We start from the raw sequence: 24124 nt of genomic DNA, 5'->3' as shown, positions 1-24124 counted from the left end.
GGTGTATTTATCTATTGTTACTGATATGGTTGGATTTACCCTTTTACCCATTACACTTTATTCTTTGTTTTCTATTATCATCTGGTCCTCTTTTCTTCCTTCCTTCCTTTGAGGTTAATTATTTTTTAGTGTTTCATTTTAATTTTCTATATGCATTTTTTCTCTGTCTCTTCCCTTTTCAGGGGCAAGGGTTGCTTTCCCAATGACAGTAGGAATCCTTAGCTTTGTGACAGTATAGCTGTTTCTAACACGTCCTTTTGTTTCTGTTGCTGTTGTCCTACAAATTGCATCCACATACTTTTAGAGTTACAATTTTTGCTGTAACCAGTCATCTCCTTTTTGTAGAAATTAAGAGAAAAATAATCGTCTTTTACATTTTCCTGCATACTTAATACTTTCTAGTTCTCTTAATTTTTCTCAGTGATTGAGAGTTTTCATCTGTTGCTGTTTCTCTTTATCCTGAAGAACTTTCCTTTAGCATTTCTTTGGGCAAAGTCTGCTACAAATGAGTTCTCAATTTTTGTTTACCTGAACATATTTTTGTTTTGGCTTACTATATGAAGAATATTTTTGTGGGGTATAGATTTTAGGTTGAGTTTGTTTTTCCGTTCAGCTCTTTAAAGATGTCCCATTGTCTTTTGGCTTCTGTTTCTGATGAGAAATTGTTACTCATGTGCTCATGGCTCTGTGTATGTGGATTGTTCTACTCCAGCTGCTGTCAGAGTTAAAGCCAGGTACTGTTTCAAGGTGGTAAAAACAGATTTTATTCAGTAATCACAATAGTAGGAGAAGAGCTGAGCTCAGTTTTGATTTGCACAGAGGTGACTGGGAGAATAGGAGAGTAGGCAGCGGGAATTAATAGAGGCTTGAACGGAGTTAGGGAACTGAAAAGTCACCAAAAAAAAAAAAATGGGTTAGTGGGTTGGTTGGTCAGTGTCAGTGTGGCCATCTGTGTCTGCTAAATGGCATTTCTCAAGTTAGGCTTCTACCCTCTCTCTGAGGGTAGCCTGGGATACAGAGGCCTTGTCCTTTCTGGTGACTGATTACATTTCAAAGGAATGGATTTCAGGTCCTTGAGAAAGACACTCCTGAGTTGTAGGAGACACATAATACATCTCAAAGAGACAGGAAAAGGATTGACAAGTGCAAGTTTTCAAAATAAATGCTCTAAGGAAAGGAAGTCAGGGGCCTATGGACAAGTGTTGGTTGGAACAAATGGTAACTTCTTTTGGCCACCTTGACCTTTTCCAAACAGGAGCTCAAAAGGGTCTGGGTCCTATGAGGGACTTGGCCTTAGGCTCCTAGAAGCCATGCTAGAGCTTAGTTAAGTGTCTTAGTGCAGGAGTTTAGATGGAGTCCTTGTGCCAAGAGTTTTGTAATTCTTACCACTTTGAAGATTTTCTTTTTATCTTTTAAGTATTTTGACAGTGATGTGCCCAAGTGTGATTTTCTTTGTAGTTAAACTGCTTGTTATTCACTGAATTTCTTAGAAGTATCAGTTTAATTTTTCACTGAAGTTGAAGATGTTTTAGGCATTATCATTTCAGGTATTTTTTTCCGGTTTTTCTTGTTTCCTCTCAGAACTGCACGTGTTATTGAGACTATCCTTTTTGTTATTCAGTCTTTTTTATTTTGGTTCTTCTGCTTTGACAATTTCTATTGACTCATCTTCAAACTGACTGACTGTTGTGTCTTCTCCAACCATCAGGTTCATTTTTTATTTTTGATTTTGTAGTTTTCAGTTCTAGAATTGCCTTTTGATTCATTTTGATAGTTTTCATCACCAAGCGAGATTCCTGTCTGTTCATTAAGTCTGTGAACATGTTCACAGTAGTTACTTTAAAATCCTGGTCTTTTAGGATTTTGAGGATCTATTTCTATTGGCTATTCTTTCTCTTGACTAGGGGTAACATTTTCCTATTTCTTCATATGTTTAGTAATTTGTGCTTTTTATACTGGATATTTGGGATGAAATACTGTAGAGACTAAATTTTGTTATCTTCCTCTGAAGAGTTTTGATTTTTGTTCTAGCAGATAGTTTTGGTCGGCCTCATAGTCCAGACTGTCTGCCTCTGATGTAAAAGCAACGGTTGAGGTTTTAGCACTTGGTGTTTCCGGACTTCCAAATGCAGGTTTTCGGCAGGCCACATAGTCTCCCCCATGTATATAGTTGACAAATCAGTCGAGGATTTGGGCAGAGTTCACATTCATATTTTGATTCCCCCCCCCCCTCCCCCGCATGACTCCTTCTTTATAGGATTTTTCCTCTTCTTTTTTCAGCCTCTCTGGCAGCCCCAGATCCATTCTCTGATTATTTGTGCAAGTCAGTAAAACTGTGGTTTTCTGCTTAAGGTCTAGTTGCCCTGCCTAGCTTAGACTGTGGGGCTATCCTTGGATACAGGGCCACATAAATGCATCTCATTCACTTTCCCCTCTCGCAAAGGTTTGACTTCCCTTTGATGTTGTCCTTTTGGTCCCTCTCTACCATTTTCAAATGGTTGATTTTATTATATTTTGTTCAGAGGCTGTCGTCATTGTCTGAAGGAGGGTTTGCCTAATTAAGGCTACTCTACAGACAGAACCTCTATTTTGTTTTATTCGTGTACTCTTTTGCTAATTGTGTACAGTTTCCATTGAGAATTTATATTGTGTTTCAGAGTTCTCTACTCTTCTTTGTTAAAGGTTTCCTGATCATTCTTACTTATTTTGGTATGTTATATTTGGAGGAATTTTGTCTGAGCTTTTTACTGAGATTGTATCAAATAATAAATTCGGCAGAATTGATGTCACTATGATGTTGTCTTCCTGAATAGGAAGATAATGCGTTTTTCTCTTTGCTTAGTTTCCTTTGTGTTCTTCAGTAATAATGAAAATGTTTCTTTGTATAGTTTTGCCACATTTGTACTTACATTTATTCCAGGTGCTTTTGTGTTTTGTTATAAGTTGATGCTTTTAAAAAATACTTTTTCTTATATAAGCAAGCAAAAATTTTGCTAGCTAGAAGGAGATTTATTATTTTTAAGTAAACCTTCCAATCGTGGAGAGAGATGTTACCATAAACAGTAGAACTGAGGCTTAAATATACCTTAATATGCAAGTTGGAAAGTGGCAGAGTTAGGCTTGGGATCTAGGTTGGCCTGCCTGTTGATTGATTGCATGTTCTGAACATAATGTTGATTATTTTCTGATTTATTTCAAGGCTTGAATAAAAGCACAACTTAAGCTTTTCTCTCTTTTAGATTCTGGTTCTGTGTCAGTGTCAGAATTACTTTAGTGAAATCTTCATTCTACTCTCATAGGAGCAGAGTTGCCTCTCAATCTAATCTCTTGTTAATAATTTTCCTTGGATTATTTTCAAAGGCTGAAGAGTAAGCTGTATACCTTTCCTTCTGAGGTTTAAATTCAGATTCGTAACACTCTAGAATGTAGGTGATTTTGTTCGTGATTTAAGCTACATGGTGGTATATGTTCTCAGTAGACACTTGATAAATATCTTAGAAGAACCATGTGTGGTCATGGGTTTTATTTATAGTCAGGACGTCTTTGGGGGAAAAAGATTAAATTATTTTCCAGTTGCTTGGCTTTTTCTGACTTTTGTCTTTTGGAAAATGAAAGATCGATTTCTGAAGCCTGAAAAGCAAGAGAATCTGTTAAGTATCTTAAAAGGGTGCTGGGGAGTATCAAAAAATGCATTTGTAAAAGCCAACCAGTATAGTTGCTGTGGCCCCCAAGGCATGGCCTGAAAAGTGTCTGGAGGCCCTGGGAGAGGCCCTGGAGCCCTAGAGCCCAGCAGCCGGGATGTGTGTTTTCGGGCCACAGGAAGACGGCACTTCTCACCATTGTCCTTTGAAATGTTGATTCAGTTAGCTCTTTAGCAGTGTGTGCACCTGGAGTTTAATCAGTTGTTTGATTTTATTTTCAAATATTGTTTTGAAACGATTCTTCCTCCTCTTTGAAATTTTGATGATTTTGTAATATGAGAGAAATGGAGTTTGAGTTTGTTTCAGAAATTACCTTTTGACTCTGATTGTAAAAGTACAGCTTCTGACTTGAGACACGTTGACAGGCACAAGTTCCCATTCCAGACTGCCTTTGAAGGTCTCCTTCCCTCCTCCCACAGATAAGAAGTTACTTTGAAATTGTGGCAGGGAAAATAGGGAGAATTATCTCTGGGCATGCCGATGTTCTGGAAGGAGATGTGGAAGAAAAAGTTTGAGACCTTTCTGGTCTGTGTCTTTCAGGTGCATTGATTTTTGAAAACGAGACACAGCACATCTTTTATATTCATCCTGCCATTTTAGAATTTGGTACTTTGACATATCCTCACAGCAGTTTCTCAGAACTTTTAAGGTGGTTATGCTTTGTTAGAATGACTTCAAAATGCACTTCCTTCTCCATCGTAGCAATAAGAGAGCAGTAATAACTTCCAGTAGAACTGAACGTGTGAGTTTCTCAAACAAATAATGTGAAAATATTAACTTTGGGTATGTATCTAATTTAAGTGAAATTTTTCCTGTATTAAAAAGACCAGTCGACATCCATTTTTAGCTAAGTTTTGAAACTAGATTATAAAACGACGCACTGTTAGTAAGGCTGATGGCATAGGGGTTAGATCTTTTGCTGTGAGTAGTGGAAATTGGAAGGGGCATTATAGGTATGATTTCATTAAGCTAGAGAGCATTGGTGTTCACATTTTTAAAACATAATCATAACTTATCTGGAGTCACATGTTCCATTTTATTGGCTTCCTTCATATAGAAAATATAGAAACCAGCACTAAAAGCCCGTGAAAAAGTGAAGCAATGTATATATATTTTCTGGGTGAAGGAAGTATTCTGTACATTTTCCATGTTTTACATCATGGTATTTTGAATAACCATGCTTCCATGTTCACATCAATTTTTTGTTTTTCAATTTATGCACAGCACTTGCTCTGAAATTTGGGGACTGAGTACACCAAATACGATAGATCAGTGGGATACAGCAGGCCTTTACAGCTTCTCTGAACAAACCAGGTGAATATTCTGCCCTCTATGGAATCCTAGCAATCTTGGGGCGGGGGGGCTGTTTTGGAAGACCTGTAAGGGGTTGCTCAGTATCATTTTGCCTAGGATGTTTCCTTAATGTAAATAAGGCATGGCATTTAAAATACCTGCTTGCCAGTATTAATGATATATTAAATGTGTCAGCTGCTGTTTTGATCAATGAAATTCTACTTTTGAATCTTCTTTAAATTACTGCATCCCCTAAAGAATAGGAACTTCGATAATAACTCTATTCTCATTTGATTTTGAGACTAGATTATAATCTGTTGTTGGCCTAATTTTCAAGTAGATACCTAACCAGTTTTTGCTAAATTTCTTGCTATCATCTAAACTCATCTTCTTTATACTAATAAGTACGTAGTTATTTACCAAGCCCCTCCTATCACAATTCACGCTAGGCTAACTCATTTTTATGTTCTCTTTTTTTTAAAGTCACCTTATTCTCTTTTTGAGCATTTTGGTATATGTCCATTTCATCTCATCATACTCATCACCATCTGCATTTATGTGTGAGCTGTAGGAATATACCTCGGTCCTCAAAACAGTCACAACTGGGTAATGAGTTACATTAGATTGAGTAAGTTACTTTACATCATTGTTGGTACTTCCCATTCCTCACACTAGTTCCTTTTTTTTGATAACTCAGTCACCTACAATATCAGTGCCCTTCAAAGTATCCCTAAATAAGAGTTTGATTTACTCAAGATAGAAGTTGACAAAAAGTTTTTCGAGCAGACTCTATGATCTTTTTTTTAAAAAACTCAATTTCTTCCCAAGTGGTTAGCCATTCATTGACATCTGAGTCATTTACGTAGCCTATTTATGAGAAACATCTGTAGCGTGGTGCTGCTTGCTTTTATATCCGACCCATTAAATAGTACATTTTTCTTCCTTGTACTCACTAAAACTAACTAAATGTCTGTCATTCCTTTCTTTATGCTCGTACTGTATTAATTTAGCCCAGTCAGCTGCGCCTGTTTTTTTTTTTTTTTTTAAAGTTCCCACGTTTCTTTCCCCTTGCTTCTCGACAGGTCTCTGGATGGCCGTCTGCAAGTGTCTCATCGAAAAGGACTGCCACATGTGATATATTGCCGATTGTGGCGTTGGCCTGACCTTCACAGTCACCATGAACTCAAAGCCATTGAAAACTGCGAATATGCTTTCAATCTTAAAAAGGATGAAGTATGTGTAAATCCTTACCACTACCAGAGAGTTGAAACACCAGGTAGAAATATTAGATTTGTTTCCTTGTTTTAAATTAAATGCTTGAACTTAAGTAAATGAGGCACTGCTATGTAATTGCTCCTGGGAAATCTTGGTGTAAAATTGCAATAAATTACCTGAAATTTAGTGTATTATTTGGTAATAATTAAAACTACTTTTAAAACGTTTTAAATATGGGAAAATAAACTTGAGAGGATAAGAGATGTCAGTTTCTTGGGATAGCATACTATTTGACCTCAAAATTACATATCCAGAAAATTCTTTTTTTTTTTTGTAATGTTTATTTTTTTTGAGAGAGAGAGAGTGCACGTGCATGGGATTATGAGGGAGGGAGGGGCAGAGAGAGAGAGGGAGACACAGAATCTGAAGCAGGCTCCAGGCTCTGAGTTGTCAGCACAGAGCCTGACGCAGGCCTCGAACCCACGAACTGTGAGATCATGACCTGAGCTGAAGTCTGATGCTTAACCGACTGAGCCACCCAGGAGCCCCTATTCAGGAAGTTCTAATCTCCGGATTCACAGTCTGGCTGGAACTAAACTGATACACCTCTGTACCTGTCTGCTGCCTGAGCTGTTTTCAGTCATTTTATTCTTTAGTATTTTCTTTGAAGCACTTTAATGGTATCATCTGTATCTAAGCAGATTGTGAAATCCACAGCAAGACTTTTAGTTTACTTAGTTAGCTGCATACTTGAAAATTTTTAAATTTTCAATTTCAGTACAGCTATGTTTCTAGAAATGGCCTAAGTCCGACTTCACAGATCTTCCTGCAACTTTTCCAATGGGGGTATATGAACTCTTACGGTAATATTACAGTATTACCAGAATGTCCTTGTTCCTCAAAGTACAGGATAAATTGAAACTTGAAAATTTAGATTCTGGACTCCATGGCAAATTAAGACCAGTCAGATTTGTCAATTTCTTAGGAACTGATACAAGGCCAAATGGATGGACCCTAAATTTTAAAAATGAAGCAGGCTACTTCCTTTTGTGTGTGTGTGAATTTTTTTAATAAAGGTCTGGTCTGTCCCCCTTCCCTGGTGCCCATCCTGTGCTCTTTGCCATTAACCTGGGTTCCTTTTACTCTTTCAGTTTTGCCTCCGGTATTGGTGCCACGGCACACCGAGATCCTGACCGAACTGCCTCCCCTGGATGATTACACCCACTCCATTCCAGAAAACACTAATTTCCCAGCGGGAATTGAGCCACAGAGTAATTACATCCCAGGTAGTTTCACCTTCTGAATCTCCTGAAAATTGGGATAGATAAACAGATTTTGTTCATAAATATTCACATGCTAGTAAGATGTGATTTGACTTAAAAAAAAAAATGCTTCTGGATTTTGAATAGAAAAATCTGCTTTGTTGGTTGATTATTTTGTGAAATGTATAAGCCTCGTACTTTAAACACTTTTGTCTGGAGAAAAGTTTTACTTTATATTTCATTTTCTTTTGCAGTGGCTTTAATCAAAGTACTGTGAGAAGCAGAAAAGAAAAGATCTTAGTAAGTTTGTCTTAGTTGTTGAAGCTAAGAGAGATGCAGAATGTAAGCAAAATAACTTGTTCAGGAAAAAGGTATTCCTGAAGCAAGTGTAACTAAAAACCACCCAAATAATCATTTTCATAGATAGCTCGATAATGTTAAAGAGAAAAGTACTATGCCTATAGAAGATAAAATATTTGAGTTCCTACAGATGGAGCAACACTGCTGTACTGAAAATCATAAATCCTCTAATTCAGTTCTTTTTCATCTGGGCCCCAGTCACCTCTGCTGGGAAGTGAATGAATTTAACTACATGGTTCTCAAATCCTGCTCAGATTATTGTAGTAGGTGATCTAGTAATACACCACAACGCACTTTTAGTTTTCACTGTTCTTTTAGGAGAACAACTAATATTTTCTTACTTTCTTACTTTGTGTTTCCCTTTTTTGTTTTTTGGGGTTCCCCCCCCCCAGCAGAAATTAAAGGTACCATATTCAAATGGGGATGAAGCTACCCATTGGATATTTTAGTGTCTCATTTTTTTTCTCCTTTTGTAACAGCGTCTCCATTCCACTCTTATTTTCAGTATACAACAGAAAATACATAAGGAAGTTAGTTTCCAGTACATTTAAAAAAAGATCTCTTTAATATGTCTCATGGAAGAAATGCTTGTTCGTTGACAATTTAAAGACATAAAAAGGATTTTTAAAAATAGCTAAATTTAAGGTAGAAAGTGTTTCCTGATTGTTTTAATGTGCATACTTTTTTTTTTTTTTTTTTACAATTATTTTGTTCCAAAAGAGAGCTTAAGACTGCCTTTTAGGTTGCTGGGAAACACACTTTTTGAGAAGTTAAGAGGGCAGGGCCTAGAGCCGGGTGGAATTCGAGGACCAGCAGGGGAGGGCAGGACTGAAACAGGTCACTCGCCAGGGAAGACTTGGCCGGACATGGTTGTGTGTGGTGTGGGGGGCACATTTTAAGTCTTTGATGTGGGAATTTGTATTATTCAACAATACTAGGAAACCGAGACGTAAGCATACAGTCTTGTAAGACACCTACCCGGTAATTATTTGGAAGGCTGTTAATCAAAACGGTTAGTGGTTTTTCCTTGTGGAGATGCTTGGGTTTATTTTCCTTTCTTTCTTTGTTTAGATTTGGTTTATTTTACAAAGTAGCAAATCAAAAGTGGATCACACCTATTCGCCTTTCTGAACAATGGGGCTTTACCCAGCTCCAGCTGACAGTGAAAGTTAAGGGTTCGCTTTTTGTTCCACTTCAAAGGAAATTTTAGTATTTTCTCCAAAATGATAATAGCTTTATTATTTATTATTTTATACATAATAATGGAGAAAAGCAAAACAGGATAAAGTATTTAAAAGTTCTGTATTTCTTCCTGTTTAGACCTTTGAGACATGGATGGTTAAACTGGCAAAGCGTAGCTCTGTTTAATTTTATTAGCTTTAACCTTTAAGGTAGTGCATATGCACATAAGGATGTGCATTAGTCTTATTTTTGTGTTCTTTATTGCTTGAGCATTTGAAGGTATTTTATTCTGAGAATTTCATCAGTAACACTTTTAAGGTATTGACACTTAATGAAGAGTTTGAAACTTCAGATTTGCAGTTAGCGTGTTGAAGGGAGAGTGTAAAGGGCTAAACAAAGAAGCCCTTTAACCCACATTTTCTCCCTCTCCCTTTTGATAATTACATTATCTTGAATTGCTTAAAACTATCCAGCCATCTAAATGTTAAACTGTTGATAATCCCTTAAACTTAGTTTTCCTCCTTGAAATTATAGTTGGTAAAATTATAGAAATGTATTTATCTTACACGGAGCCTATTCAGCTATTCAGATGCCTCCTGAATGTAAACATCTTGTTCATAAAGCATCTTGGAAATGGCACATTAGAATCTTACTTTTCTTACCTTCAGGGAGTATTTTACCTCAGGTTTGTGCAGTAGTCTGTTTGGATTTAAATTTCTGCTTCAGACACTCAGGATTTACTGGTTAGAAATCCCTGGAGAAGTAAGTATACTTTGTAGGTGAAACTCAAGTGAGACCAGGCCTGAACCATATTACCCTATTTTACCCATAGAACCTAATGTGAGCCCGTAGTACTTTGTAATCTGAAATTTCGTACGTGTGGTGTGTCCTTTAATCACCTCTTAGGTGTAACCCATCGATGATGGCCATTAGTTTAAAAAAAAAAAAAATTGTAGGTACTAATGTCTTTGAAGCATACTGATTCAGTACTGAGGCATCTTTGAAGTTCTATTTTTGGCTCTTGCCCCAGAAAATATACATATGGGAATGAGCCAGATATGTAAATAATAGCTAAGAAAATATGCCTAGAGAGCTTGATCATATTACAAGTAGGCTTTAAGGATTCACCTATAAGATTTGGATCAAAACCTGAATTTTAAGCCCTTAGTCCCAAATATTGCTTTTTATAATAATGTTATATAATATTCAGAGTGATTCTTTAGTTATCTTTGGTAGTAGGACAAAGGTGGTGAGATGAAATTGCAACTGTGCTTGATTTGTTCTGAACTTTTGTAGAAACGCCACCTCCTGGATATATCAGTGAGGATGGAGAAACGAGTGATCAACAGTTGAACCAAAGTATGGATACAGGTAAAACTTACCTTTCAAAATTCCTCAACAATGAGATAATATGTTTTTGTCCTGTTTGGAATCCACAAGAATTATTTACAGCTCTTTTTTTTTTTTTTTTTTTTAATGTTTACTTTTGAGAGAGAAACAGCACAGGTGGGGGAGGGGCAGAGAAAAAGGGAGACACAGAATTTGAAGCAGGCTTCAGGCTCTGAGCCATCAGCACAGAGCCCGATGAGGGGCTTGAACTCATGAATAGTGAGATCCCAACCTGAGCCGAAGTTGGATGCTTCACCAACTGAGCCACCCAGGTGCCCCTTATTTATAACTCTTAAATTTAGAGAAGTGGGGATATGCATCAAAAAAAGAACCTTCTATATTGATATAATCATATTTGAACCATTGAAGGGAGGGCCCTCTTGTCAATGAAAAATTAACACATGCTGCTGTGCAGAATAATTGTTACCGGTTTCTCTCCTTAGATTGAATGAAAATTTAGAAACTCTCAAATACTTTTCTTTTTAAGTATTCTGTACTTCTGTTTAAAGTTTTAGTTACCCGATGAAAAAACGTGTTTGTGATGAAAAACCATAATGAACCCAGTAACAGATTTTCTGAGGAATTTGCAGATGGGGGATGAGGATCAGCTTTTCAGTACTCCATTTTTTTTTTTAAAGTTTTTAAAATGTTTATTTTTGAGAGCGAGTGAGCATGAGTGGGGGAGGGGCAGAGCGAAGGAGACAGAATCCGAAGCAGGCTCCAAGGTCTGAGCTGTCAGCACAGAGCCCAAAGTGGGGCTCAAACTCATGAACTGTGAGACTGTGACCTGAACCGAAGTTGGACACTTACCCGACTGAGCCACCCAGGTGCCCCATTGTGCTCCTTTAACTTAATAGTGAGTTCTGAATGATAGTAGGTTGTTTACACAAAACACCTTGTACCTGACCAGATTCAGTTAATTCTTAATCTTTAGCTCTCCGCTCCAGATGCAGTGGAGAAAAAGTTTCAGCATGTAATAAATATTACGTGTCAAAGCCTTAAAACAGTTCTTCTGCAATACAATGTATAATCCATCAGAACTAATTAGGTTGCCAGTGAGGTAGTTGTGGTGACATGGTAATTGTCTGATTTCCTCTGTTTCTCCCTGTCTGCAGTCTTAAGGATTGGATACTTTAGTATCACAGCCTGTCAAATTACACCATCAGTTTTTCTACACAGTTTATACTAAAGCATTCTGTAGTTATGATAATCTAAGTTATTTTTACATGAATTAGCATTGACGGGAGTGGGGGGCTGGGGACTGGCTTTCACAATGATTCTGTTGTTCACATCTTTCCATTATTTAGACTCCCAGATGAAGAAGCTTCTCCTGTAGCAGATCATACTTGTAACTGTTCAGAGTAGTAGATAACCAAGAAATGTAGATAATCTAATGACCACTGGAAATAACAGTGCATCTTAATGCACACTGTCTTACTGCACACATTATATGGCTTTCCAAACACATCTTCCTGTCACGCCTGTATGCCAAAGATCTGTATTCTTGAACCGGTCGTGTTCCTTTTTGCCCCATGATGGACAACTGCCACTGTGACATTTAAAAGTGAATGCCAGGAAAAGATGCTCAACATCATTAGTCATCAGGGACATGCAAATCAACAGCACGGTACCATCCCACTTTACACCATTACATTGGCTAAATCAGAAAGAGACGATAACAAGTGTTGGTGAGGATTCGGACAAGTCGGGAGTCTTCATTTGTTGCTGGTGAGAATGTAAAGTGGTTTGGTTGCTTTGGAAAAGTTTGTTGTTCTTTAAAAAGTTAAATGTAGAATAACAATGTGACCCAGCAATTTCACTCCTAGGTATATACCCAAGAAAATTGAAAACACGTTCACACTAAACTTGTGCACAAATGTTCACTTAGGTATTACCCATAGTAGTGCAAAAGCGGAGGCCACCCAATTGTCCATCAAATGATGAATGGATAAATTAAATGAGGTGTGTCTGTATGTTGAAATATTATTCAACCGTATAAAAGAATGATGTACTGATCCATGGTACAACGAAGATGAACCTTGGAAGCGTTATATTAAGTGAAAGAAGCCAGACACAGAAGGTCACAAGGATTCCAGTGAGTGCATGAATCCCTATTTGATCATAGGGCTGACACAGGGGAGGAGTGATGAGGTGCAGATAATCATTGGTTATGATAAAGGTCCAGTTTGAGAAGGAGAGAAGAAGTGAAATCAACTACAACGGATTCAGTGTTTTGGGGTCTTGCTTTGAACCGAGGCTAATATTTCTAATTCCGTTACAGTGGGGAGATGGTACTTTTTCCAAATGATACATGTAAGTTATTTCTCGTAATGACAGTGTACATACTTGATGCATGAGGTGTTAAAAGTTGGTTCAACCACCAGGCTTCTACCCGCTATCTACTCCTCTCTCAGCACTGTAGTGAGTTCTGACTGGCGCAGGACCCCAATTTAGAGCAAAATTGAACTCTCTTTAAACTCTGGTTTTTTAGAATTGTGGGAGTTTTCTAGATACTTCCTAGATTTCTAACTTAATTCTGTTACGGCCCAAAAGAACATGCACGATTTCAGTCTTTGGAAATTTACTAAAATTGTTTTATGCCACAGCGTGGCTCATTTGTAGAGATAAGAGTTTCATGTATAATTGAAAAGAAGGTCTGTTCTGCACATGTGATGTTCTCTACGTCATTTCGGGCATGCTCAGTGGTGGTGTTTAGATCTTCCTAATCCCCTCTCATTTTTCTCTACTTGTACTGTCAGTAATGGAGAGGAGCGTTAATGTCTCCAACTCAGATATTGGATTTGCCCTTCTCTTCCTGTAGGCCTGTCAGTTTTTGCTTCGTGTATTTTGAATCTCAGTCATTGACAGGTGCACGTTTAAAATTATTATGTCCTTCTGATGAATTCGACCCTCATTATAAAATGTGTCTCCTGTTAACATCACCATTTCTTATTTATTTCATTGGTTGTATGGTAGATTTTTCATCCTTTGAGTTTGTTTGTATCGTTGTGTTTAAAATGTGTCCCTTGTGGACAGCATTGTATGTCCTACTGTGTCAGTCTTCGTCTTTTAATTGGAATATTTACTCTCTTTTTATTTCATGTAATTAGTACTGTCATTGGGTTTGGGTTACCAGTTTGCTGTTTCTTTTCTATTTGTCCCATCTGTTTTTTGTTCCTCTGTTTATAATTTGCCTGCCTTCTTTCAAATTCGTCAAATATATTTATGTTTGAATCCATTCTATTCACTCTCTTGACTTGTTAACAGTAGCACTTAGTAGTATTCTCTCAGTGTTCTAGTGATTACAGTGCCAGTTTGGTCACCTTCTCCTTAGATTGTTAAGTTGTAATATTTTACAGCTTCCTGTGCGGTGTAAGCATTTTACAACACTAATTCCATTCACCTACCTCTGTTATTTGTGCTTCTGTCATCCTTTATTTTACTTACACATGTGTATAATCCCCGAAGGGTGTTATTTTTGCTTTAGACTTTGAGGTGGTGGTTTCTTTAAAGGGTTAAAAAGTAACTTTTTGTGTTTACCTACATATTTACCATCTCTGCCCACCCTTCCATTTCCCTGGACACTTGTCCAGTCATTCTGGTGCCATTTGTTGAAGAGACATTTCTTTCTCCTGTTGATTCACCTTGGCACCTTTGTTGGGAGTCAAGTGGTGTATAAGAGGGTCTAACTTTTGGTCTGCTGTTAAGCCAATTCAGTGAATTCATTTCAGATCATCTATTTTTCAGTTTTACAGTTTCCAGTTTAAAGTCTTGATCTGGTAATTCCAGTATCTGCTTCACATGTAGGTCTGCTTCTGTTGTCTTCTATCTTTTCATTAAGGGTCAGTCTTTCCTGCTACCTTGTATGTCTCATGTGTTCTTTTAATTGGATGCTGAAATAATACTAGAGAGTCCCGTAGATCACATTCTCCCTTGGAAAGCATTCCCCTTTTCTCTCTCTCGTTGCTAAGTTGAGGAGCTAATCTCTTCCACACGATTAGGAGTTGAGTTGGATGCATGATGATTTAATGTTTTAATCAGATCAGATCACCACAGGCTTGAAAGTAGGGGCAGCCTCCTCCCTCGGCAGGTTTTCAGATAGGAGTGTGGCAAGACTGCAGGACCTCTCACTGCTTTCCAGCCCCGCCCACAACTCCCCCTGCTACGCTGTCCTCAGCTAAAGACCTGTGGGTTAACACTGACTGGCGAAGAGGACTACGTCCGTGCTTGGTCTTTCAGATTCCATTTGCCTGTGCGTGGCCATTAAAATGTTACTTGGTTTTTCCTTTGGCAAGCCCAGTCCTGTGTGTGTCTGTGTCCCGACTTGGCGGATGCTCTCAGTGATGAAAATGGTTCCTACTCTCTGCTTACATAGGAAGAGTTCATCCGCCTCTGTAAACTAGTTCACTTAGGCTTCATAAATAGATCTCCAGCTTTTTGGTAGCTCTAAAGAAAAGTATAGTTTTTTGTGTGTTTCCAGTATTTTCTTCTGGTTAATTAGGATCCAGGGTTTTTCTCCATCTTCTACATTCTAATTATAAGGGAAACCCTGTAGAAGTTATTAATAAAACAAAAGAAAAGCACCTTTATTCTCATCATAAACAGAATTCATTCTCATTGAAAATTTGAAAATGCATATAACATAATAAAGAAGCACATTTTTGAGCTGGAATTGACATATTACAAGTGTCTTTTTTCTCTTTTTGCCTTATCTAATGTCTCTACCATTTTGTGTCAAATACAGGAGAATATTTTACAGATGAACTTATGCTGCAACATTTTGAATTCTGCAAGTGGGTGTTCATTATAAAAAATTAAAGATAGGTTAAAAAAAAGAAAATACAGACATTCCATGTAATTTACATCATCCAGCAATAATTATTCTCTTAATTTTAAAAGGTTCAGTGTTTACAAAGAATAAAAATAAAACAAGATTGCAGTGAACGTCATAGAAAAAGAGCTAAAAAGTGAGAGAAATATGCACCTAGGATGTCAGATTCTAGACACCTCATTCTTGACTGCTGCTCTAGACTTCTCTGGGCTGGTTTCATGACATAGGGAGAAATGAGATTAATGGCTGAGGTACGACTTGCTTGGTAATGAGGTGTAGAGCTAAGGTTGAAGGAGTTACCCCGACATGATTCCCAGTTTCCTGAAAGGTTTGTGAAAGTGATTAGTCTGTATTCAGTAAATTAGGTCCTTTTAAAGCTTGCTTTTCAGCAGGTGTGGTATAAAAACAAAAGAGTAGATAATTTTAGTTCTTCATGGTTTTCACTGTAATATAAAAGCAAAGACATTCAGGTGAAATGGCCTTAAGACCTTTAACTGTCCTTTTGTGTATGCCTTTTGAAAGAATAATTCTATTTTTGTTGTTTCATTTGAGATCTGTTCATTTATGGTTGACTAATACACTTGAACTTACTAATATAGCTTCAGCCATTAATTTTGCTCAAGAAATCCAAACTAATACTCCTCAAAAGAAATTGCAAGATAACCCTGAACAGGTAATTCATCTCATACCAAATGAATTCCATTTGGAGCAAACACTTAAATGTTAAAGATGAAACCCTCTGAGTTTTAGTACATGACACTGAGGAATTTCCTAAATAATCTGAACGAGAAATACACAAGGTTTAAAACCATCAGAGACAATATCGACAAGTTTAAATAAATAAAATTTAAAATGTTACTACCACACACCTATGAGAATGGCCAGAATCCAGACACTGGTGACGCCAAGCGCTGGTGACAGTGTGGAGCACCAGGAACTCTCATGCACGGCTGGTGGGAATGCAAAATGGGACAATCCCTTTGGAAGACACATTGTGGCAGCTTCTTACAAAGCTAAACATACTCTTACCTTATGATCCAGCAGTCCCGCTCCATGGTGTTTCCCAAAAGAGTTCAAAATGTATGGGCACACAGAAACATGCATATGGATGTGTATAGCAGCTTTATTCACAATTGCCAGAACTTGGAAACAACTAAGAGGTTCTTCAGTAGGTGAATGGATAAACAGACTGTGGTACATCCAGAGAAAGGAGTATTACACAGCGCTAAAAAGTAATGGGCTACCAAGTCATGAAAAGACGTAGAGGAACCTTAAATTCGCAATGCAAGTGAAAGAATCCAAAGTGTAAGGGCTACATACTTTATGATTGCAACTCCATGACGTTCTGGAAAAGGGAGAACTGTAGAGACAAGAAAAAGATATGTGATATCTCAGGGGCTCGTGGGGAAGAAGAGATGAATAGACAGAGCACAGGGGATTTTTATTTTTTAGATTATTACATGGTGAATATATGTTATATTCTTGTTAAAACCCATAGAATGTACAACTCCAACAATGAAACCCTAGTGTAAACTGTGCGCTTTGGGTGATAACGGTGTGTCGGCGTCGTTTCTTTGATGGCAACGAATGAGCCATTGTGCGAGGTGCTCGTTGCAGAGGAGTTTGTCCGTGTGTGTGTACATGGGTATATGGGAGTTCTTTGTACTTCATTGTACTCACTTTTGCTGTGAACCTACTGCTCTAAAAAAGTAATGTCTGACTTAAAGAATTAATGTTACCTTGCAAGCTATGTCAAAAGAAACCAGAAATGTGGGGAAATAGTTGCAAATGAATGACCAGTCTTAATAACTGACTTCAAAATTCATTTATTTTTTTCTAAAGTTTATTTACTTAGAGTGCACGCACGTGGGGGCTGGGGGAGTACAGAGAGAGAGGGGGAGAGAGAGAATCCCAAGCAGGCTCCTCTCTGTGCAGAGCCCGACGCAGGGCTTGATGGCACAAATTGGGAAGTTATGATCTGAACCCAAATCAAGAGTCGGATGCTTAAGCCGACTGAGCCACCCAGGTGCCCCTGATTTTGAAATTTAAAACCACTTATAAATCAAGAAGAAAAAGATGGTAGGTAATAGGAAAATGGACAAAAGTACACGAACGTGCTATTTCTAACAAAAATGAAAATGAAAAAATAGAGTAGCCTCTTTAACCCTATCAAATAGGCAGGCGTCAGAAGGTAGAGGCGCAGAATGAAGATACGCTAGCTTGTAACTTGTGGGACCAATCATTTGGGGAGGTACTTTGGCACTTGTAAAAATGTAACATGCGTTCCTTTTGATCTAAAATTTCATCATTGAAAAATGTATCCTACACCTACAGGCAAACTTGTATGCAAAGATACACAGGTATTCCTCTAGATGCTTCGGCTTCCAGTACTACTAGAAACCACTGCCTGAATACTGAAGATACTCTCGTTACTGGAAGTCGCAGACTTTAGTGGCAGTGTGAATATATGAGTAGCTAATTGGTTAATTATCCGTTAATCTGCATCTTTAAAAAAAGTTTCTAATAAATCGTTAGCTTACATTTACACATTTTACGAGTGATTACAGTGAGCCATTCTTTCTAGATCTGGTCGCTTTTGATAAGTGACAAGTACTTAATAGAGGAATCAATAGCTGAAAGATAAGAATACTTGGGCAGTTTCTTCCATTTCTCATGGTAGCTTTGTTTATTTTATACCAGCTTCAGGAAACGGTGAGTTTTAGTTCATTGTTCTAAATATATTTTGACCTTTCTTAGTTGGACCTGTTGTGACTTGCCAGCAGATTTTTCAAACTGAAGAACAAAAAAAGAACTCAAGAACTTAATTTTTTGTTTGGGAAGACGGTTCTGTCTTCAGAAAAATAATTGTCACCTGTTCTCTATTTTTGGTTCATCGGTTTCTTTGGGGGTTGCCATCTCACCTGTTGCCGCCTGGTATTTTGTCCTGGTTAAAATGGCGTGGGGGAGGGGAGACCTGCGCGAGGCTGGGGTCTCACCTGTCTTATTCTGCATCTGCACTGTTGCTGTGTTGTTTGAAGTGTGGGGGCTGTGGGTCGTGCTTTTTAGCATAACTTTCCCCAAACGTGAAGAGAAGATGACCAGAAAACACAACGTATTCTGTAATTATAAGATTGCTTAACAGCGTTTACGACAAATGCGCTTTAAAATGTAATTGCATGGAATTGGGTGAAGTAGTCTCTGAAAGGTTCTGGGTTTTTTCTTCTGTGTTTGTGTATTTTATGTATCAGTGCCCCCTCTCCTTATTGTCTTGATTAGGTTCAACCTGTTTGCCTAAAACAGGAAGAAATGGATCGTTTTCTAAGAAAATGTAATTTACCAAAACTGACTTGAGAAAATAGAGCTGTCTTAACAGTGAACTTTCATGGAAGGAAAAGAGAAATGTCTTAGGGTAAACCCTAGAAAATTGTTAGCTACAGACAATTTTACACAGGCATTCTATATTTTACACAGCTATTAAAAATGCTTTATTACAATGCTATGTAAACTGTTACAGAGCTTAAAAAAGACATAAAGCTTCTAGATTGTCTCCATGAGGCAGTATAACATTGCAGTTAGAATGTAAATCCACAGACCAGTATTGTTTGAGATTATTGATGCAAAAATGCTAAATAAGGAATTTTATCTCTCATCCCCAAATCAGCGTCCTACTTAATGGGAAAATATTAGAAGTATCCCCTGAAGGTTAAGAGTAAGTCAGGAATATCCAACTGTCACACCTGTTTTATCGAAGTGTGACATATCCCAAAATGATTCACGAATTAAAACACATGATCGTTTTTAAAAATTCTGCTTAATCAAAATTAGGAAGAGTCAGTCTTAAGACAGATGACCAAATATTTACAACCCATATCATGAAAGGACTAATATCCCTAGTACATAAAGACCCTTGTATAAATCAGTGAGGGTGATCAACACCACTGTAGAAACATGAGCAAAAGAAGAGGCTGTTCACAGAAAGGAAATGCAATATAAAAAAGTTTAATAAAGCTGTTCCATGCCACTTATAAGAGAAATACAAATTAGAACTCTACTTGTTAAAACCATGTTTTCACCTGTCAGTGATAACACATCAGCATCCTCCTCTCACCATTTATGTTGCCACCGGGAGTGTAAACTGGTACCACCTCTATAGATGACAGTTTTGGCAAAATCTATCAAAATTGTGGATGTATAACCCTTTGACCTGGCGGATTCTCTTAAGAGAATGATATGATTGGAAGTATGCAAGACGTACAAGATTAGTCATTGCAGTCTTGGTTCATAAATCAGAAGATCGAAAATAGTCTGAGTATCCATCAATATGGGATCATAATACACCATAATGTAAGATTATGCAGCTTATGTTGAGAGAGAGAGAGAAGGAGGAAGGGAGAGCGATAAATAAGGAAACATCGACATCCTTGATAAAGTTCGGTAGTGAAAAAGCAAAGTTCAGAATGGTTACCATTTGTGTATAAAAATCAGGGTGGAAGGGCACAAAACAGTATATATTTGCTTGTGTGGCTCATAGACTGTTTCTGGAAAGGTGCACAAAGAACTGGCAACACTGGATGCCTTTGGGAAGGAGAACTGGGCGGCTAGAAGCTAGGGCTGCTCATACGCTCGTACCTTTTATATAGTGAAGCCTCCAAAATTAAATTCACATATCGCAGTTGCCTATTTTGAATTGTTAGGATGTAAACTGTCTGTATTATTTGTGGTAGTTACAACCAGATGCAACCGGTTTTATAGTTATTTGGTCAGAAGTTCTGGGAGTACTTGCAGATCTGTTACAAAATTGACTCCTTTTGTTTCAGGATCTCCAGCAGAACTGTCTCCTACTACTCTTTCCCCTGTTAATCATAGTTTGGGTAAGTGGCAAATACTTCCTCTCCCCCCCACGCCCCCCCCCCCACATTTTATAATATATCCATTAATCAAATGTCTTCTCTGAAAATTATTTTTCCTATACCTGAGAAACAGATCTCAATGAATAATCAAATGATTGTTCAAATTAGTGCTTTTTAAAAATGATAATTTGCCTTAATACTATTAAAACTCAATACTATTAAAACATCAATACTATTAAAACTGTATCAAGCCGAATAAATCTTTCTATCCATGGAAATCATATTCTTTATGGAAAGTTTTATGATATATTATGGCTAGATTTATATGGGTATGTTTATTTTACGATATTTTGTAATAGCAATTACTAATATAAAAAGGTGTGTGTCTGTATATATACACAGACACAGTCACAAATCTGCATGGGGTATGGAAGATTGCGTGCGTGTGTACATCGTGTAGTTTACCCTTGGCCTTCGTTTTACCTCAGTATTGCCCAATTTCTCTGCAGTTTCTACACATGAGGAGTTTATTCTACAAAATGTTCATGATACTCCTTGGGTCTTTTAATCAAAATTACAGAAGTTAAATTCATGTGGTCCATGAAATACGTAGATTCTTTTGATTCCATATTCTGTTTCTACTTACTTGCCTTTTGTGTTTTATTACTTTCTGTTTCTTGTATATGCATGGGTTTTCTATTTGTGTAACTAGGGTAACTCACCGAGAATCTCATGTTAAAATAGACAATGTCAAAAATACGTCGTATTTTGTGTTCTATGATTATGATAGAATTTTTCTTCTTGTGGCGTTTGACTCAGTCCTTGCTCCAGCTTTATTCCACATTATCCTACGAAAAATTAGTTTTATTATGTAAGTTGATTTACTTTACCCGTGATGGTTTTATATTTGAACAGGAACTAGGATAAAACTACTAGTAGAACATGACCCCCCAGAAAGTCTAAAAAAGATGTTTGAAGATTAGATGACCGAATGAGATGGGGGAAATTTGAAACATTGAAAATCTGGTATGATCTAATGGAGACTGGAGTCTGTGGTGTAGATGTTAAGTCTGCTTCCTGAGCTGCAGCCAGTTTAGGCTGGCATAGAGCACGTACAGATATCTGATGATATTCAATCTTTTCTTGGCTTGAACTGTTCACACAACATTTCTTGCTTTTATGGGTTTGGTTTTTTTCCCCAGATTTGCAGCCAGTTACTTACTCAGAACCTGCATTTTGGTGTTCAATAGCATATTATGAATTAAACCAGAGGGTTGGAGAGACCTTCCACGCATCACAGCCCTCACTCACTGTAGACGGTTTCACAGATCCATCCAATTCAGAGAGGTTCTGCCTAGGGTTGCTCTCCAACGTCAACCGAAATGCCACCGTAGAAATGACAAGAAGACATATAGGTATGTGTTTTTACCTTGTGTCAAGAACCAGTGCCATATACTCATAATGTGAGCATCGTGCAGTTTGCCACATCAGAAGATTGTGTGCAGAAACGCCTGCCTTGTCTCTTGTCAGTGTGAGTGCACAGCTTCGCTGCTTTAATAGATCTGCAGACTCTGACCTTCGGCTTCTCTTTATTTGGCACCCTTGGTTCCGGGAAGTCCTTCGATAAATGCATGTTAAAATTACTTTGCTGCACCTCTGCCAGCCGTAAAAGTGTCCTGTTCAGATTTTCGAATTACAATTTTAACAAACCATGACTTTTTTCCAGTCCCCTAGTATTTCCCCCTTCAGGGAATTAATATACTAAATAATTAAATCTGCTCACCCTTAATCTAAAGCAAGATACTTCATTATTAAAAAAATTTTTTAGTGTTTATTTTTGAAAGAGAGAGTGCGAGTGGGGGTGGGGGAGGGAAGAGAGAGAGGGAGACACAGAAACCAAAGCAGGTTCCAGGCTCTGAGCTGTCAGCACAGAGCCCAGTGGGGGCTCGAACCCATGAACCTTGAAATCATGACCTGAGCTGAAGTTGGACGCTCAACCGACTGAGCCACCCAGGTGCCCCCGAAGCAGGATATTATAAATAAAAACTACTATTTAGTACGTAGGTCAAAAAATAGTTCAGAGGTTCTCAAAATGTGGTAGTCCCAGACACCCTTTCAGCAGGTTCGTGAGGTCAAAACTTCTTTCATAATGGTACTAAGATGCTATTTGCCTTTTTTTCACTCTCATTCACTCATGAATGTACAGTGAAATATTCCAGAAGCTACAAGGCATGTGATTTTGCAAGAGATTACATGTAGAATCTGATAAGATTCCAACTTTCTTCTCTTAAGCCAGACATTAGAGAGATTTGCAAAAATGTAAAACATTGCTGTTCTCACCAATTCGGGGTGGGGGTGGGGAGGGGAAATAGTTATTTTTCATAAATGTTATTTATATTAGTATTTAATAGATGTATTATTTAGAACTTTAAATGAATTATAAATTTTTTTGAATCTCAGTTTTAATATCTAATGTGCTAAGTTTCCATAGATGCAATCCACATAAACAGCAACTCTTTGAGTCTCCAGTATTTTTTTTGGCAATGAGGTAGAAAAAGTTTGACTAATATAACTGAACATAGTTCTCATTTCCTTAAAGTAACCTCTTTTAACAATAGTTTGCTTCAGTTTCTAATGAATTAACTCTGACCTCTTGTGAGAAATAATGCTGGTCACTAAAGAGCGAGTATCATTCCGCAAACGTGCTGTAACTTAAAGAGGTCTGTTCATGTTGCTTTGTGTGGAATTTCTCAAATCTTGCTTGATGTTTAAATTTTGTGTAATCTTAGGTGTCTTGTGGGTAAGGAAGGCTTCTGAGTACCCACCCTACATTAACTAAAATAATTCTGGTTTTGCCTGTGTTTTAATTGGGGTTCTGCATAAAAATTCAACAGGTTCCCTCTACCGTATTTACTTCTCTACATAATTTTAGGTTGCCGTAATTATTGGATCTTTTTACTTTCAATTTCTAACTTATTGGGTGGTTTTGATGAGAGACTATAGCTTGGAAAATCTCTGCTTTTTGGATTTAATCTTTTCCTGGTGGTCAAGTGTATGTTTGGTTGTTTTACAAATATTCTGTGGTCACACGAGCAGGGCATCAGGTTCTGTGTTTATGTATTAAATGTTTTCTTAGTTTTCATTTGCTGTGTAACATGTTACCACACGCTTGCCAGCCTGAAACAACACGGATTTATGATCTCACAGTGTCTGCAGGTCAGGAGTCCAGGCATGGGTTAGGAGTCTCCTCAGGATCTCACGAGGGGAAATCATGGCATTGACTTTGTCGTGTCCTCCTCTGGAGCTTGGAGGGCCTCTTCCAAGCTCACATGATTGTCACAGGGTTCACTTCCTTCAAGTTACAGCGGCGAGGTCTTCATTTCCTGCAGACTGACAGCTAGAAGCTGTTCTCAACAAGTGGGTGTCCCCTCCATTCCTTGCCTCGCGGGCCCTCTGTCTTCACGGTCAGCAGCCGAGAATCTCTGGTGTTGAACCCTCTCGCTCACACTTTGAATCACTTTCACCAGGGACAGCCCCGTCCTTTTTAAGGGCTAGCACCTGATTAAGTCAGGCCTGCCAAAAGAGGACCTCCCTTTCTTGAGGTCAGCAGATTTGAGGCCTTAATTACATCCGAAAAATTCCTTAACGGCAGCACCTAGATTCGTGTTTGACTGAATAATAGAAAAGATGTCTGCACACCAGGAGTGAGAACCTTAGGTGCTGTCTGAGATCTCTACCTTTCACAGTTGGTTTTTTAAATCCTTCTATCTCTAATATTTTGTGTGTATTTGTCCGATTCTGAAAAAAGTATATTAAAATCTTCCAGCATAATTTTTTCTCCCCTAGTTCTGCTTATCTACCTAGGGATTTGGTGGTCACCTTAATATAATTGTAAAAATGGCAAATGACACTAACTTCTTGATGATTTTATTCACTTTTTTCTTAACCTTAGTGGCATCTTTAAGGAAATACTGTCTATTATAACGAAGGTGTATTTATCCAAACACTTAATTCCTTTAGACTTAACTCCATTTATTTTAC

The 24124-nt window shown here is 37.8% G+C and overlaps 1 protein-coding gene across 3 annotated transcripts in view; it reads left to right on the top strand.

Annotated features, from left to right (window-relative positions):
• The window catches only part of SMAD2 (SMAD family member 2), a 75477-nt gene that overhangs the window by 45605 nt on the left and 5748 nt on the right, over nucleotides 1-24124 (top strand). For 2 of the 3 annotated variants that reach the window (XM_043558758.1, XM_043558757.1), the window contains exons 3-8: nucleotides 4926-5015; nucleotides 6077-6270; nucleotides 7361-7495; nucleotides 10310-10384; nucleotides 20051-20104; nucleotides 21286-21498. In XM_043558758.1, coding sequence (XP_043414693.1) covers nucleotides 4926-5015; nucleotides 6077-6270; nucleotides 7361-7495; nucleotides 10310-10384; nucleotides 20051-20104; nucleotides 21286-21498 — 761 coding nt within the window. The remainder of the gene's footprint in view (nucleotides 1-4925; nucleotides 5016-6076; nucleotides 6271-7360; nucleotides 7496-10309; nucleotides 10385-20050; nucleotides 20105-21285; nucleotides 21499-24124) is intronic. The other variant, XM_043558759.1, reaches the window with a different exon arrangement.

This window comes from Prionailurus bengalensis, chromosome D3 (genome assembly GCF_016509475.1).
Source record: "Prionailurus bengalensis isolate Pbe53 chromosome D3, Fcat_Pben_1.1_paternal_pri, whole genome shotgun sequence".
Classification (NCBI taxonomy): domain Eukaryota; kingdom Metazoa; phylum Chordata; class Mammalia; order Carnivora; family Felidae; genus Prionailurus; species Prionailurus bengalensis.
The sequence above is the reverse complement of the archived record's forward strand: the minus strand, read 5'-3'. Positions and strand labels throughout refer to the sequence as shown.